The sequence below is a fragment of the Dysidea avara genome, chromosome 15 (genome assembly GCF_963678975.1).
Source record: "Dysidea avara chromosome 15, odDysAvar1.4, whole genome shotgun sequence".
Lineage (NCBI taxonomy): Eukaryota > Metazoa > Porifera > Demospongiae > Dictyoceratida > Dysideidae > Dysidea > Dysidea avara.
The window spans coordinates 11121468-11139050 of NC_089286.1; the positions used below are offsets into that span (position 1 = coordinate 11121468).

The following is a 17583-nucleotide window of genomic DNA, read 5'->3' on the forward strand; positions in this document are numbered from 1 at the left end:
AATTTACAATTATTAAATTCCATGAATACCCTATTAGAGTCTTGCAATAGTTATTACACTGAAACAAGTATTTCTTGACTCTCTTCCACTTATAAAAAGCCTGACACTTGTAAACCATGGTAGCAGAGGAACCAATGCATGCCTCCTGAAATAGAGAACATAAGAGGACTAAAATTTCCATGTTCAATCTCATCAATTTTCTTCATGCCAGTAGCACTTTGCACTGAAGAGTGAATACAGAAAATCACAAATAATAATTAATCTGGGTGGTGACAAATCTAATAATGTGTCACACAGTGGCATATACATAAAGTTTATAATATAAAAAATATACTTGTCTGCATAACAGTTTTCAGCAATCGTATCCTAAACTTAAAGACTTGTAGCAATAAAGTTAGTGTAGCACTGGTGGTAGAGTACAATGATAACAACTGAGGTCCAATGTTTCAAACACCTGTATGTGGAAACATAATAATGTACATGAAAGATAACAATAACTTTAACTTACAATACTAAAGACTTTGCATATGCGTGCACACACACAACACACAAAAACACTACAAACACTTTTCAAATATTCATAAGTACAATAATTTAATGTAGGTATATCAAGGCACGTGGTAGTGTGTAGTGCACCCTAAGAAGCAAGCACACCACACCAGTATGTAGTGTACGTTATCAACAGAAATAACATCATTGCATTTTTAAACCAGGCGTACGCCCACAGCCGGCCTTTGGCCGGCTGTGGGCGTACTCCTGGTTTACTGAAATTGTTTTCGTAAAAGTGTGTGTGTGTGTGTACCTATCTACCTATCTACATATCTACCTATTTACTTATCTATGTTTGTCCGTACGCACCCACGTGAGCAAAATCGTTTAATAACGGTAAAAGCAGCTTTTACGTAAGAAGTAAAAGTGAAATGAAGTCTGTATTAAACTTCCGCACAGGTGAACTTTGCTCTGAGGTGGTTTCTTTTCGGCGGACTGAAATACAGGTGTGGTGACTTTCCTCAGACTATCTTCCCCTTGAGGTTTTCAGGCATTTAGCAACTGAAAAACAACGGTGCAGGCCTCGTACACTGCCAGGAATAGCCTATCGCTTCAAGTTGAAAGAGAGCGTATCCCTTACACACGTGAACAAAAATGAAGAGCAACTTTGAGGCTTTGTCAAGAGAATTTGTGGGAAAAAACACGTTAGTCACACTATAAAACAGTTTAGAAGATAGTTTTGTGCGTAATATGTTGGTAAAAGCGGTTTGTTTAACAAAAGCTTCCTTAGCAGTACATAACAACGTAATTGAACGAATTGCAAATATTTCATGAATTACAAAATACGAGAATTAGCTAATAATATTATTGCACAACCCAAAACTACCCTATTGTAAAGCAGTAATACACAGTTGGTTAATTCATAGTATATACTGTCTATAGTTAATTCCAGGTGAATTAGCTAGCTGCATGGCGCCTGGTTTTTAGAAGTAGCACAACATCAACTTGTTTATGCATATGTAGCTCAACGTTGACCTTGACGATACAAGATTTTTTACATGGAAATGTCCTCTATCTTCAGTAGTCCATGCACATACAGTACCTAATTTAGGCTTAATCACCCAAAGCATACCCAAGATACTAGGCCCTCATAAATCAGCTTCTTTGTTAATTTTTTTCTTCTTTAGCACACTTACAAAGACAAACTTAACTGCAAACTCCTTATCCAAACTAAAAAGAAACCTGTCCATTCGACTACCTTGAAATTAGGCACACCTTATCATACAAAGTTGGTTTAGAATATGGCAAACAGTTGCAGAGTTATTAGTGATTATTCACATTAAACGGATTAATTTGGTATCACATAGATAGCATCTACAAGGTTAACTATTTATTCAAATAGAACATCAATGCATGGATAAGTTAAACATCATCGCTCAAATCTTTTTTGTGGTTTATAACAATCAGGGTAACAACCATGGAAGTATGAAGTGAAAACTAAACATTGTTAACAGGTAAATAATGCAATTTAATAGATAAATATCAAGTGTTTGACACCAAACTGCTTATTGGCCTGAATCAAAAATCAGTATGTGGGTAGTTTACTCATCACAACTTAAACCCTTTGTAGTTTCAAGTAACAGTTAAGGAGATATAACACAAAAGCCAAATATGTGTAAAAAGTGGAACCAAGATACTCTAATAGAGCAGTCATTACTTTAATACAACAGCCGGAAATAATGATACACTCTAGCATAATTTTAATTCAAAAGCATCATTTCAAGCATAATAAATAGGCTTAATAGACTATTCTGGTTTTGATTTAAACTACTATACCTGTTCTTCCTTGCCAGTGGCACAAATACAAACACATTTACGATCACATTAATACAGACAAAATAAAATCAACATGCGCACAACAACGAAAATTAGCTACAATAAATCAAAAAAATTTCTAATTAAAGAAAAAGCTTCAGTATGATGCATACACTGTCATTGTTTCAATTCCAATGTACCACTGAATGGAAAGAAGCATTGAGATTGGAGAGAATTTAAGTTGACAACGTGGGACACTTAAAAGCTGTTTGATCTTCTAGAGTCAACTTTGGCATCCAAACAAGGATATAATGGTGCTGATGCAAAAAAAGAATACCATAATAATTATTATGCAGAAAATTTTGTTGGTGAGTTTAAATTTGGCAATTTGGAAAAACTGAAAATGCCGTATGCGTTAAATTAACATGTCACCAAATATACTCAGTCCCAGTTTTATTCACTAAGTTGTTCAAGGTGCTGACACAGGAAAGCATGAAAAAAATAGCGCTACTGTTAATGTGGCAAAGCAAGGTGAGGTACGTACGTATTATGTACGAGTTGCTGGCATTCCCCTTCTCTGCATTAAATGCAAGTCTTTACTTTCTACCAAATGTGGAGCCCATCATCTACCATTACACACATGAATGTTCAAACCCAGGAATCAGTTGAGCGAGCATTCACCCAGGATTATGCGAATTCTAATACATAACTCTACAAAAGCACACACTGATTAAAGGATTCTCCAGATTAAACTGATGCCAACTAGTGTTCTGTCCCAAAACACCAAAATTTCGACTCGTCAATATTTTCATTTATACAGTAAGTTCCAGCTATCCTAGATACTTTGGTACATGATAAAACAAACTGCTCTATTGAGCATGTGCTGTAAAAAGACTGCTTAGTTGTAGTTACATGTGAACACTGTATTTTCAAAACATGAATAAAAATTAATGAGCTTTAAATGCACACATACACACAAAGTGAACTGGCAGTCCAGTTACCTGGTTACTGGACTGTCCAGTAATCAGGTCAAATATCTTTTTAAAAACATAATTATGCATCCTGCAATAAAACTGTTTTTAAGGTTTTTAAATATACTGTACATAATAAGTCCTGTTCATTACTTATACATACATAGTTTTAATTTCATTGCCATGCACACTCAGGTGTCAGAAAAGAAAGTCACCTACAAATAAAGTGTGTGATATATACAATGTTGGAATATTAGAAATATTTTAATAGCAGATCACAAAGGGAGTGTCCCACTTTGTTTTGAGGATGTACCAAAGCACACAAATAAATTATTCCAACAACAGTTGGGCTATATAGGTGTTCTAAACAGCTTCAAAGTCCAGCTTTCAGGATTAGGGCTCAAACGAATATTTTATTATTCGAATATTCAGTGACTATTCGAATATTTGAATACCATTTTGGGTGTTCAAATATTCGTTTCAAAGGGAGTATATGTGACCGTCTCAGCAAAAACCCGACTTGTTCGCACAAGCATGCGTATTGAGAAAATCGAAATAATAAAATAATTCATAAAATTACACATGCTACAAAAAAACTACGCAAGTTTTTATCAAGCCCGTACTTGAAGAAGGAAGACTCAAATATACTATCTTATTCACCTATTCATAGAGAGTTTGAAAATCTTTGTTTTGTTTCTCTAGCTCCAACGGTATGCGTGTCACATGCGTTTGGTTATGATGCGGTAAACGTAAACAAAATCGTTATCATTTCTTCTACCAAACTGCCTTTATATTCATATGCACAAGTATCTACAGGGCTAATACTATATCTTGGCTGATGTGCTGATCCATGGTGAACGTTTTAAGCCAAATTGCAACACTGTAGACTAATCCAAATGGAATTTATGGCTGCGAATGTAAGTGCCTGTAGTTTATTTTCAGTATAGTCACTGTACAAATCGATTATCTTGCTCTTCCTACTGTCTAGCGCTATAATTCCAAAACTACACACCACAGAAGGCTGAAACTTTGGTGGTCCATTCCTTGAATACTGCAGATATTGCTGAGTGAATAATTTTTTTTTAAATTGTGCGAACAAGTCGGGTTTTTGCTGAGACAGTCACATATAACATCAGGAGTACAATTTTTGATCGCACATACAGCTCTCTGTAAGTAATTAAATCATTTTGATTCCGTATTGTATTAAGGAAGCATCCTGTATAGCAGGATTATTGATATCCCAATCACATGTAATGAAAAAGAATATTCGAATATCGGTAGTTGTGAATGAAGAATATTTGAATAGTAAAAACCACTATTCGTTTTAGGATATACCCTCAAATTTACACTCATGATGATCTATAGATGTTCCACCCACCTAACACTAGAAGTTCTTATATGCTATGAATATTACCTTTCTTAATATCTGCAGCTAGTGTCTTCACTACAGCATCGTCACAATTTGCCATAATTGTTAACAACTGTTCAAACTGAGTGTTAGAGTTGTCATTGGACCATCCTCTGTTGATAACATTATCCAAGAAGTGCATAGCTGCCTCAGCAGATGTTGCCTTTGACTGAACTTCAGCTCTGGTGTTTCCGGGGAATAACCCAGCAGAATACAGTCTAGCACTAAATATGGGATCCTTAACTTGCAATTTTGTTATCAAGTCTCCATAAGACTGTTGGTATCTGTCTTTCAGTGTTGACATCTCTATAAATGTCATAACAGTACATGTATAAATGTAATAATAACAGCTGGAACTATACTTATCAGGAACTTCAAATTTATAGTAAGTCATAAGACAAGCATTCACCTGTACCAATGAACACTTAGTTAGGCGGCTTATCATTATCAAGCAGGCAAAAGCACCAAATTTTGCACAGGATTTCTTTAGGCCTACTAATTGATTTTAGCCTAGGAGCCCTCTTGGGATCTCAAGTACACACCCATAAAACTAAATGGCCACCACTTCTTAAATCAATGAATGTAATATGTTGCATTGTTCTAATCCTTAATAAGCATTCATGTAATCATGTAACGTTTAGACATCAGAAACAGCAGGGAGAGTAATCCAACACTTTAACAGACAATTCCTGCAAATTTTTTCATTGTTATTGTCAAATACTCTAATAGAACAGTCACCCTGTTCATAACTTTAAAACTTGTTAGGTATGTACACCGGACAAAAACACAGGAAGGAAGTTGATTTGCTGTCAATACTACTTCATGATTAGAAATGTCATGGGACATGCCCCCATGCAGCATTGATGCATGTCAGTGAGTTCTATGATAAAAATAGTAGATCGTCCCTTTCTTTACTGATGCAGATAGCAAGTTAATAACACAATGACGCATCATGTACAACTGCATGGGAAACTAGGTTGCTTGAGGGCTATACAGACTGACTTCTTAAACAAGAATACTATACCACGTGATAGTTCATAGCAAACGACAATACTATCTGTATTCACTCCTTTTTTATTGGAACTACTACTCCAAAATACTACCTGGACTGGGACAAAAATAAACCACAAGTCAAACCTTAAAGTCACATTAAACCAAGCACATATACCAATGGGACAGTCAACCTGCCGATAAGACATCATAATACAGTCATATCCAGCACAGTGTGTATTGGTGGAAATGATTCACATATACAGGCATGGTTGTAGGGTCTCTGGTGAAACTGAAATGTTGTCCATCTGTCTGTCTAGCTATCTTGATGTTCCACATTTCTCAAGCCAACTGTTATATGTGTCAACATGGCCTTTGTGCCACATAAAGCACTTATCCTCTGAGATTAAAAATGTACTTAAATAAACCTCCGAATTCCTGTTGCTTGTCTACTACAGACTGTTGAAGGCCATAATGTAATGTTTCATTGAGATACACTTCACAAGAAAGTGTTGAACTATATAGCACTTGTAAAATAGTAGGTTGCAGGTTCAATCCTACTAGTATAGTGGCATGCTTTTTCTGCTTTGACAATGTTTGTACACAAAATTTAAAAGCTTTGTTCATAGTTTATATCCTCACACAGAAGTTGTACTAAACAATAAGGATTGATATTGGAAAACATTTAATGCATTTATTGTGGGAACATAGGTTGGGTTATAACAGAATTCTCTACCATCATGCACTGATTCTAAAGCTGCAAGCACCACGATTATCTAGCTGTGAGTTCCAACAGCTGCAAAGCATTATCAGATGGTTTTCCATACACCCAGCCCATACCACCCACCACTGGTATAGCTGAGAAAGCTGTACAAAAATATATCAAAAGGCCAATGAAGAAGGCAGCAAATAATGGAAATGGTAGCATTGCTAGTGTGTCACAACACTCCGTGGTCAGATACCCTTGGTTCACCAGCCCAGCATCTGAGAACAAAGACTTGCATACTTCCAGTCAAACCTCTCTAATCTGATGCTCAATGGGAGCCATAAATTTTGCTGGATTAAGGAGGTTGTTGGATTATCAAGTCACCTCTGTAATCTGACATTGTTCAATGTCTAGGATTATGCAATAAATTACAGGTAAAATGGATCACACAAGGTTTTCAACATGAATAAATTTTAGAATTTGCAAGTATTACAACTTTTCTATTATTATCAACCAATTAAATGCTTTCATTGCTTAAAAATTATTTTCTGTGATTGTTTTTAATGCTGCTTTTATTCTCTGCCGGATTACAAAGGTCAAAAACAATGTATTTCCAAGCCTAGGGAATCAAATTTTGTGTCGGATTATGGGGTACAGAGGTGTCAGATTACAGAGGTTGTTTTCTACACAAAAGTGTTAGTACATGACATTATGGTCAGATTAGAGAGGAATTACGCAGTTGTCGGATTAGAGGGGTTCGACTGTACTACTAAAGCCAGAAGCAATGATCAGCCTCATAACAGTACAAAAGGAATTTTAAACACAGAAGACAACAGACTATATTGCGATTGACATGCAACACCTTTGAAGAGCCTATAGTTATTGAGATTCAGTACTGATGACATCAAATGATGGCAAATGAAAGCCAACCAGTGACCAGTACCAATCAAAAAGCAGACGTGAAGCAAATAAGAAATGGAAATATTCCCAAAGGATTTGTGAAGTTTAACACGGTGAGTTTACACACACCTTGTTCTTTCTGCTTCTGGTGGCTTGTAAAGCCACAATAGCTTCATTGGTGATGGGCTGACTATGTTGTCGTCTATCCTTTGCACCTCATGTGTAATTGTATTCTGGGCAGCAGATCAAGCAGAAGGCATCCAGTGAAGGAAAATAATCTTGTCTCCGAGGGAGTCCAGCAGCTAAACTAACCTATTGTATTCATTAATATTTTAATAATAAAATAATGAAAAGCTCCTCGCTCATAAACACTGCAGGGGCAAACATTACTGCAGAAACAGAAGGATCTAAGAAACATGACAGGTGGTAGCTACAAGTATAAACAAGTGTAGATGACCAATATGACAGTAATACAAATGAGCTGATTGAAGAAAATAGTAATATCTGCAACCTGTTGTATCAACTCCAGCTTTAAGACAGTCACAATGAACTAGCTAGCTATCAGGGTACCAGTCTGATAATACTGATCAATACTCATAACATGTAACATGTATACATTACACACACTGCACAGTTTTGATTTAAGGAATTCTGATGCTTGTATCCCATAGCAAACCCTTTTTGTAGTGCATGCAATTAGATAACCACATGATTTTGTAGAATATTGCATGTGATTTTCATGAGAACATTTTCAACACGTTACTATTGACAAGCAACATTCTTATAAAAATTCTAGTGGGGATGAAAGACTACTTAAGGATATTACACGACTACGCCCATGTAAGATTGGTTGAGCAACATTTTGTTCCAGCTGCACCAACCTAGCTTTAAGTTGGGTACATTTTTCTTCAATTTCATTAAAAAACTTTAAAGCTAGAGACATCCTAGGCCTACACAGACTACAGAAAAACATAATGTTGGGGTAGGGTTTGGCAGAGCACATCATAAACTTCAGAAGACACACCAGAACAAATACGATATTTCCATTCAGAGCAACACTCACAAAATAAACTTGAAGTGTTTTCTAAAATCTTTTTCTTACACGAGACACACATCTCACTTGATTTATCTTTCTTAGTAGAGGGGGGGGGGGGGGGGGTAGAACCAGCACCACTAGATTGTAAGTCTCTCTTTGACATGATGACAGAGGAGAAACTGCCAACTTGAACAACTACTGCGACTATCCTTCGTCTTAAGCATTCCGGAGTCAAAATGACAGAGAGAAACCCGGCATCAATATTGATGAATATCAAAGTTATGTTTCAAAATAAATAAATAAATAAATAGCTAACTAGTGAGTGAGTGAGTCCTCGGGGACACACAGCCACTGATAAGGCAATAAAATTAGTGCCCCACAAGCAGAGTTGGGGTAGTTACTTCAGAAAAGTAACTAGTTACTAGTTACACGTTACTTTTATCCGATGTAACTTAGTTACAGTTAGTTACTTTTCAAAAGGTAACTAAGTACTCTAGTTACTAGTTACTTTCGTAGTATAAATTATGACTTGTTTTTAGCTTTTGTAACATGAATTTTGCTCAGAAATGTATCATTAAGGGATGCAATACATATGTGCACTTAAAATAACAATTCTGTCGCTCTTTCAGGTCAGTTTTAATTAATGCTACGTCTATCTGTTACTCAAGCTGAATCATACAGAACAGTACACAGAATCTGTCTACTTAAAGTGGCTGTAGTATATATGGCATAAAAAGTGAAGTGCTCTTGCTTTTAAAGCATAATTAGTTATAGTTACAATGTAACTATTGTAACTTAGTTACTTTTCAGACAATTACTCCTAGTTACAAGTTACTAGTTACAAAGCAAGTAACTAGTTATATTACTAGTTACTTTAAAAGTAATCCGTTATGTAACTTAGTTACAAAAGTAACTAGTTACCCCCAACTCTGCCCACAAGTGGGTATGGCAAGGGGAAAAAAGGCCTAGGGCAAGTAATAACGACTGCTGCTGATACAAAAGCTACCATGAAAGAACATGGAGGTTGTTTGGTACAATTTGGACAGGAGCTAATAAACTCAAGTGTTGCATAATGTTTTGCTTTTTTTTAAAACATATACCGCCAGGAAAAAATATACTTACACACAAATTATTACAATACTTATTACAATTACATCTATCACAGCTATACAAATAATTACAGTTCTTGAAGTTGGTGGGGATTGGTTCCCTACAGCAATGATAACAAGGACATAGAAAATGGTATATACAGGCTCTCTCAGAATTAAAGTTGTCAATAAAATGAGCCCAGAAGTAGTTAGTTATGTAATGCTTGATTGTGTTAGTAGATAATGATAGGTCTAAGACTGGTAAACAGTTATAAAGTCTCATAATTCTGTTGAAGTAAAAATGGTGTTGAGTTGCTGTTGATGTCGCTCTTTGGGTGAATTAACTGTTCGTGGGTTCCAGACCTCGTAGTACTGCTAGCAAAAGTGATGATTGATATTAAAGTTATCTGTTAGTGATTTTAAAGATTTTATAAAAGAATATTAGGTCATGTAGTTTGTAGATAATTATGCATAAGGTAAGTAAGGGGGTTTCCGGACAGCCTGGGCATTCCATTCCATTTTTAATCTGCCACTGAAGGATGGAATAGAAACTAATCAGGTTATGATTCACGTCTATACGTACCCTACCTGTGTACTATGAAATACTTAAGTTTTGTTTCAATAGGTTTAAGGATTGCCGAGATACATCATAATTTGCTTGCACATGTAGAATATTTTTGTGTAAAAAAAATTCACTACGCATGTTAACAGGAGGTTGAGGGCACCGTTCGTAATTCTAAGCAACCATAAGCAGCAAAAATGATCAGTCACACTATTTAGAGATAGTACAACTGGAATCCAAGACATTCCAAGCCCATTACTACCTGCATCCTATTAACTATCACGATCAACACAAGTAGCAGCCCGGAGGAGCCCCAAGCAAGGATCCGCAGGGCCACACTACTTAAATGTGCTGTTTCACAGTTAAGGCAAGGATTGATACAGATTTCCAGGCGGTAGATCAAATGTTGTACCTTCAAAAGTGCTGCAAGACACTCACATGGTCTGAGCAAGGCTTACAGCAGTTCTGCTTCTTAAAAATCACTGTCACCAACAAAGTAAACAGACAAACAGAATGCTAACAGTCTCTGCTAGGCCATGACACTCAATAGAGTGTAGCATTTCCCATAACAAAGGCAGGTACGCCTTCTTTTAGTGGTGTCCGGAAACCCCAGTCACATAAATTTTTAGCATTTTTTCAAACTGCACATTCAAACTACTCTTTCTCCTAGCACCCTATACTTCACCACCCACAATTGATACCACTGATAGCCTAGTTCATTAGCTACAATTTGGCACTAAGCATTTTAGAATCCCTTTTTCTCTCGAGGAGAAATGAACACATTTCTAATGCATGTGCAAACTTTGTCCAGAAACTCCCGCCCCTACCTTAAGTGGTAGTAGTTTCAGTTGTTGCAGTTTAGATTTGTACTTGTTTAGCTAGTCACCACTGGATCACCAGTCCAGTCAGCGCCCAATGCTGATAGTAGGGCTGAATCAGAATTCCCGTACACTGAGCAACCACTCAGCAGTTCATGAATTAAATAAAGCATGGAATACATAATAAGGGTACAACACCTGATAAGTTAACAACCACAAATTACACCCTGGGATGACCCAAGAAAACTCCCTAGATACTATAAACAGTTGTAAAATGTATGACGAATTACAGTTTAAGATGTATTTAGTAGCTCTACGCTATATGCGTTCTATCCGGGTCTGGGGCGAGACTACGTTCTAACATGGTGATATCTTTTTTTAGTTGTGGTCTCCATAGTTGTGAACAGTTCAGAAGAACAGTTTACAGTAACAGTAACACAGTCAACTTGAACCGCACAGTACATTAAACAAGGCATAATCCCTACAGATTGGAAAAAAGCAACAGTATCACCTATTTTCAAGAAAGGATCACGATCCGACCCAGCTAACTACAGGCCCATTTCACTCACTTCTTTATTATGTAAAACTTTAGAGCACATTATTTACTCGCATGTGATGGGTCATTTAGAACGTAACAATATCCTCTCAACCAATCAGTTTGGCTTCCGCCAAAAACGCTCTGCTGATCTTCAACTACTATTAACCGTCCATGACTTAGCATCCAGTTTAAATGGCAATGCACAAACTGATTGCATACTGCTGGATTTCAGCAAGGCTTTCGACAAAGTTTCCCATAAACTCTTACTGTTAAAGTTAAGGTACTACGGAATTACCGGAGAGACAATTAACTGGATTCAGTCTTTTTTAACCAACCGTAAACAGCAAGTTGTTTGTGATGGTTCTATTTCAGAAGTTGTCAATGTTACCAGTGGAGTACCTCAGGGCTCTGTATTGGGCCCCTTACTGTTCCTTGTTTTTATAAATGACTTACCCAGCTGTATCAAATCTACTTGTCGCCTATTTGCAGATGACTGTCTATTGTATCGCCAAATTCACTCTAAGCATGACTCCGATGTCCTACAGAATGATTTACATTGTCTGGAACATTGGGCAAACAAATGGTTTATGCAATTTAACCCAATTAAATGTGTTGTTTTAACAATTACTCACAAAGTGCATCCAATTGTCACACACTACACACTGTATGATCAAATGCTTGCCCATGTACAGGAAGCTAAATACTTAGGACTTACATTAGACAGTAAACTTACTTTCAACAAGCATATTGAGTGTATCTGTAAAGGAGCTAACTCTGCCCTAGCATTTATAAGAAGAAACACTCATTTCTGTCAGAGGAATATTAGAGTTGATGCTTATTGTACATATGTCAGACCAATTTTGGAGTACGCAGCTTTTGTTTGGTCCCCCTATACCAACATTAACATTAACAAATTAGAATCTGTTCAAAGGAGAGCTGCTAGATATGTGATGTCTGATTTTAACAGATACAGCAGTGTTGGTGAAATGTTATCAACTTTACAGTGGGACAGTTTGAAGAAAAGACGAGATATTCAGTCTCTATGCGTCCTTTATAAAATCTTAAATGGTTTAATAGATGTTTCACTCCCAGAATGTATGATTAAAAACTCTCTTATCACTAGAGGTCACAACAAAAGATTTGTTACAATATCTTCAACAGTTAATAGCTATAAGTACAGTTTTTTTCCACGAGTAGTCCCTCAGTGGAATGCTTTACCAAGTGTCACTGTCAATGCACCAACTCTACAACAATTCTCTACACTTGTACACTAGTGATCTCTTCAATTACTTAATTACTTATCCTTAATTAATTAACTTTTATTTTATTTTATTTTTTTTATTTTATTTTTTTTTAACCATCAGAATAATGATGAAATGACAAAATTACATACAGAGCCTCGGACACATGCGACTACAAAGATAAGATCCGCGTAGGCATGGCAAGGATACATACAAAAATAATTAACTACAAAACTTAACTTAAAGTGTCCAGGTTGGATTACTGCGTGCATAAAAGATTCTCTGAGAGGAAGTTATAGCCACAGCAGCTGCTCTATCAAGCAATGCTTTCGTCTTGGAAAAAATCAGATTTGAAACTCTTTTCATAGATGTTACTGTCTCTGTAAGGTAATGGCCAAGGCAACCAATTTCAACTGTGTGGTAATGACTAACAAAACCCAAGCGGTCCTACTTAATTACTTATCCTTAATTAATTTACTTACTTAATTACTTATACTTAATTAATTTACTTACTTATTTACTTACATTCTAATTTAATTTGTAACTAATCATTGTACTATGCTCATGCATATGAGTCTTACAATTATAAAATATAATACAGTAACACGGTACAACAGTTTTTAATATTTTGACCGCGGTCAACAAACTGTACTGTGTCTTAATAGCTATGCAGTAAGCAGACGCGCAAAGAAAGGGATGATAGCTAACTACAACACCTCGTACAACACGTTGATACACACTCATCACGATTTAATGTAATACGATTATAAGACTAACCTTTTTGTTTTCACCGAGGGTACCTCGGGGCTTTCACAGAGTATACGTACCTCAATTCACGACTATGATATTTAATCTCGTATTTTGAATACGTTTCCTTTCCTCTCGGCCACGAACTGAATACTATATAAGGAAATATAATTAATTTTGATCTTGCCCCACCCACTGGGCTTTTAAAAGAATCTTTATATCCAAATAGCTACCAGTACCTCTGTTAACCACCCCTATCTGTTATAGCTATATGTCATTTTTTCGAAGGAACTTTGGTCAGTGTACACAAACCATCAGAACTAAATGCTATCAAACATATATCCGCCCCTATAGTCTCGCGTGGCCAGACCGCTTTTTTCTCTTTGTCATTGGGTAGGGAGAAAACCTTTTTTCTCCCTACCCAATGACAAAGAGAAAAAAGCGGTCTGGCCATGCGAGACTATATCCGCCCCATCTGTGGATATGCCGCAGTCATCTGGTCACCCCACTTACAGACTAACATCCACCAATTAGAGATGATTCAAAGGAAGGCTGCTAGGTTTGTGTTCAATGATTATTCTCGACATTCTAGTGTTACAACAATGTTAAATGAACTTGATTGGAAATCATTAGAAAAGCAAAGAGATGACTCAATCTTAGTTAGCTATGTTTCACAAAATCATTATAATCAGTATGTAGATATCCCTTATGATCATATCCTTCATAAAGTTCCAAGCACCACCCATAGTAGTAGCAGGAAATACCTACATTTACCCTCAAGAATTGATTCCTACATGCAATCATTCTTCCCTAGAGCAATTAGACTATGGAATCATCTACCTGATCACCTCATGGAAACTGATAATGTTGATACTTTTAAATCTTTACTATTATAGTTACATATAATTAAGTTTATTAACGTTTAGTTTTTTAACTAATCATGTACATTATACTCGTGATTGAGGTTTGTACAATAATAATTATATAACCAAGTACTAAGAATAATACGAAACGCGGTTAAAATTACGTAATAAATAAATAAATAAATAAATAAATAATTAATTAAATAAATAAATAAATAATTAATAATTAATGTTTGAGAAAACTACGAGGCCTAGAGACATGAACTAACCGGGGATAGATTCGCCTGTGAATGAAGGCACAAACGTATAATCGTCGCTCCTGTTTGTGCTGATGACTTGACCATACGTGTAATTCTATATAACGCCCAGTACCACACCCTTGCTTAATTACTTACATATTGCGCGAAGAAGATTAGTGATGCCCGTGCAGGAGAGCCAGAAGCCACTTGTGTAAACAAGAAGATTACAGAAGCCACTTGTGTAAACAAGAAGATTACAAGTAAGTTTTTATGTTTGTAACATCTCAAGTCTCCATGCCAGCTGCCAGTGGATTCACTGATTCATGTAAATAAACAATACAAGAAAACATTAAACTGACATATGCCACGCTCTTTACAATAAGCTTACAGTTACATATAAAATACAAGTAAACAATTTTGTCTTGTGCAGCTGGCATGGCGAACTTTCTTTGTGTTGGTGTCAGGCAATTCAATACGTGCTTAATCTTTTTTGCCTTCACCTGGCGTAGCTACTAGGCTCTAGTGGCTTGGCTGTCTTCCTTTATCTGGTTCATCTGGCTTGCATACGCCTACAGCATTGTGTAGCTATCTCCTGAAAGTTGTGTATGCATAACTATGGTGTGTCACCCATCACTGTGCCATTGCTACATCACTGATGAACCTTACTTAGCTCTAGTTGATGTTGATATACATTGCTGTATATTGGCTAATAATTTTTATCTGCATGGTGATGTTGCCTATAATGTATTGCTGCATACAATACTGCAATAATGTATAGTTCTTTCCTGTATGTTTTGTATACATATACTTTGTACACATCACTGTGCCATTTATACCACACCAATGATGTACTGGCACTTAGCTACTGGTGGCCTTTAGTTACGATGCCACTATAGTGTTATATCTGTCACTACTGTGACATATTGAGTTGATTTGGGGATAATGCATTCACCACCTAATAGCCTCACCGGGGGGCTGTCACGTTGGTGTATGTACTTGGTTATATGTGACGCGGTCCTAGTAATAATAATAATAATAATAATAATAATTTGCTTGTCAAGATCAAGCGGTTCCTACTAATTTAATTAAAGTTAGAATTTTTCAGCAGCCCGGGTCTGTTAATTGTCGTCTTTGTGGTTCACAGCAAGAAACTGTCGATCATTTGCTCACAAGTTGTAGTGTCATTGCCCAGTCTTTCTACAAGAAACGGCATGATGCTGTTGCTAAGTTGGTTCATTGGGAGTTGGCAAAAAAAGGTGGCTTTGAAATCAATGACAAGTGGTGGGAACACTGCCCATTGCCCGTTCTTCACAATAATTCAATGAAACTCTTGTGGGACTTTACAGTTCAGACAGATAAACATCTGACACACAACCGGCCGGACATAATATGCCTTGATTTCACAATGAACTGCTGTTTTTTGATTGATGTTGCTATACCAGGAGATAGTAGAATTTCCCAAAAGATTTCTGAAAAACGGCAACGCTATAGTGACCTGAAAATTGAAATTCAGAAAATGTGGTCTGTAAGAGCATCTGTGGCTCCTGTTATCATTGGTTCCCTTGGCTCTGTTCCTGAAGGTTTAAAAGATCAACTACAAACATTACAGATTTATCATGCTAACCTCATCCCGAAGATGCAGAAGAGTGTCTTACTGAGTTCCTGTCATATTTTACGTCGGTTTGTGACAGAACATTAAAATCCTAACCTTTTGGCTAAAGTGTGGGATATAACTTATTTACATCTAGTTGTAATTCCAGCATTGCTGTGTGTATATTTAATAATATATAGAGCACTATTAGCAGAGGAAGATCCAAGGTGGTTTCTGAGGTTTGGGCAGAAACATGGTCAAGTATATTGATTCAAATGTTTAGATCAAAATACTCTAATAGAGCAGTCATATTTTGTATTTCTTTAAAGCCAAGATAGATGACATCACTGTTAGTAACTGTCTAACACAAGGTTGTCTTGGAACAAAACCATGATGCACATTGCTAAAAAGCAAGTTTTGTCTAAAATGATCCAATAAGGCATCTCTTACTAAGAGATTACCTACAGTAGATGTTAACATAATGGGACAATAGTTTTGAGGTAAATTACGTATTCCCGTTTCAAAGATAATAGTTACACAGCCCTTCTTCCAGCTATTTGGTATTAATCCATACTATAAAGATTTGCTATGTATAAAGGAAGACTTATTGATTCTGCTGTAAACAATAGGTGGCCATCAGTCAGGACCAGGTGATTTCAATACGTTAATGTTACATAACTATAATGAACAACATCCAAAGTAATATTTACTACATTGATGGGGAAGATGGTACCAGGGATGCTGAAAGAAGGTAGAGAATGTGAGGTGAAAATGTTCCAGAAATAATTGTTAAGTAACTAAGCTTTATCCACCTCTTCAGAAATATACACACATTGCTTTTGTCAACTAGGCCATAGTCTAGATTTTACATAAAACCAAAACCTTTTAGAGTTAGACTTCATGTCGTTGCAGACACCCATGGCCAGTTCAAAGTTGTATGTCTCAGCTGCCTAGTATATAAGCATTGCATCACAGAATGCTTATGGAATGCCTTATATATCAATCATAAATAATATGCCAATCATAAATTATATAATAATAAATACAACCTTAACTTATCCACTATTAACTATACACAAGCTTACAAACTTCCTTTGTAAACAATCTGAAGGTTTGCCCTGTTGTAATTGTAATGAATCCCCCCCTCAACCTACTACTTACTCTGGCCACTGGAAATGGGAAATGGATGTTAGTGGACCTCACATCTAGAACCAATTGTACCATATTGTGTTGTAAATCATGCTGTAAAGATAGATGTTTGTATCCATAACACATGGTCATTGCAAGGACTGTGTGGACAACTTAAGCAAAATATCACGCAATCACCAGTATCAATTCTTCACTATAAAAATTACTTGATACCATATTAGTCCCATGCCCCAGGGTGCTTTTTTGTATTTGGGTGGAGGAAAATTTTTTCCCAGCCCCACCCAAATACAAATGGAAAAAAGCGGTCTGGGCACGGACTATTCTATTACTAGTATGTATTGCCCATTCCTATCATGGAGCAGACTGAAGACAATCAACTTTTTATAGAAATAGACAGTCCAATTTGTGCTCTGATTCACAGGACTGATTCTT

At 36.3% G+C, this 17583-nt stretch overlaps 1 protein-coding gene across 1 annotated transcript; it reads right to left on the reverse strand.

Moving 5' to 3' along the window:
• Nucleotides 1–231: 231 nt before the first annotated feature.
• Nucleotides 232–13511, reverse strand: LOC136245501 (uncharacterized). The gene is made up of 3 exons (XM_066037037.1): nucleotides 13340–13511; nucleotides 4690–4989; nucleotides 232–454 (listed from the first exon to the last, which is right to left on the reverse strand). Exons 2-3 carry the CDS (start codon nucleotides 4985–4987, stop codon nucleotides 447–449), a joined length of 306 nt encoding a protein of 101 aa, XP_065893109.1. The 5' UTR covers nucleotides 4988–4989; nucleotides 13340–13511; the 3' UTR covers nucleotides 232–446.
• Between the last annotated feature and the right edge of the window lie 4072 nt (nucleotides 13512–17583).

What these genes read in the sequence shown, in the direction of transcription:
- LOC136245501 (XM_066037037.1), bottom strand. Translation starts at nt 4,987, where the DNA reads ATGTCAACACTGAAAGACAGATACCAACAGTCTTATGGAGACTTGATA.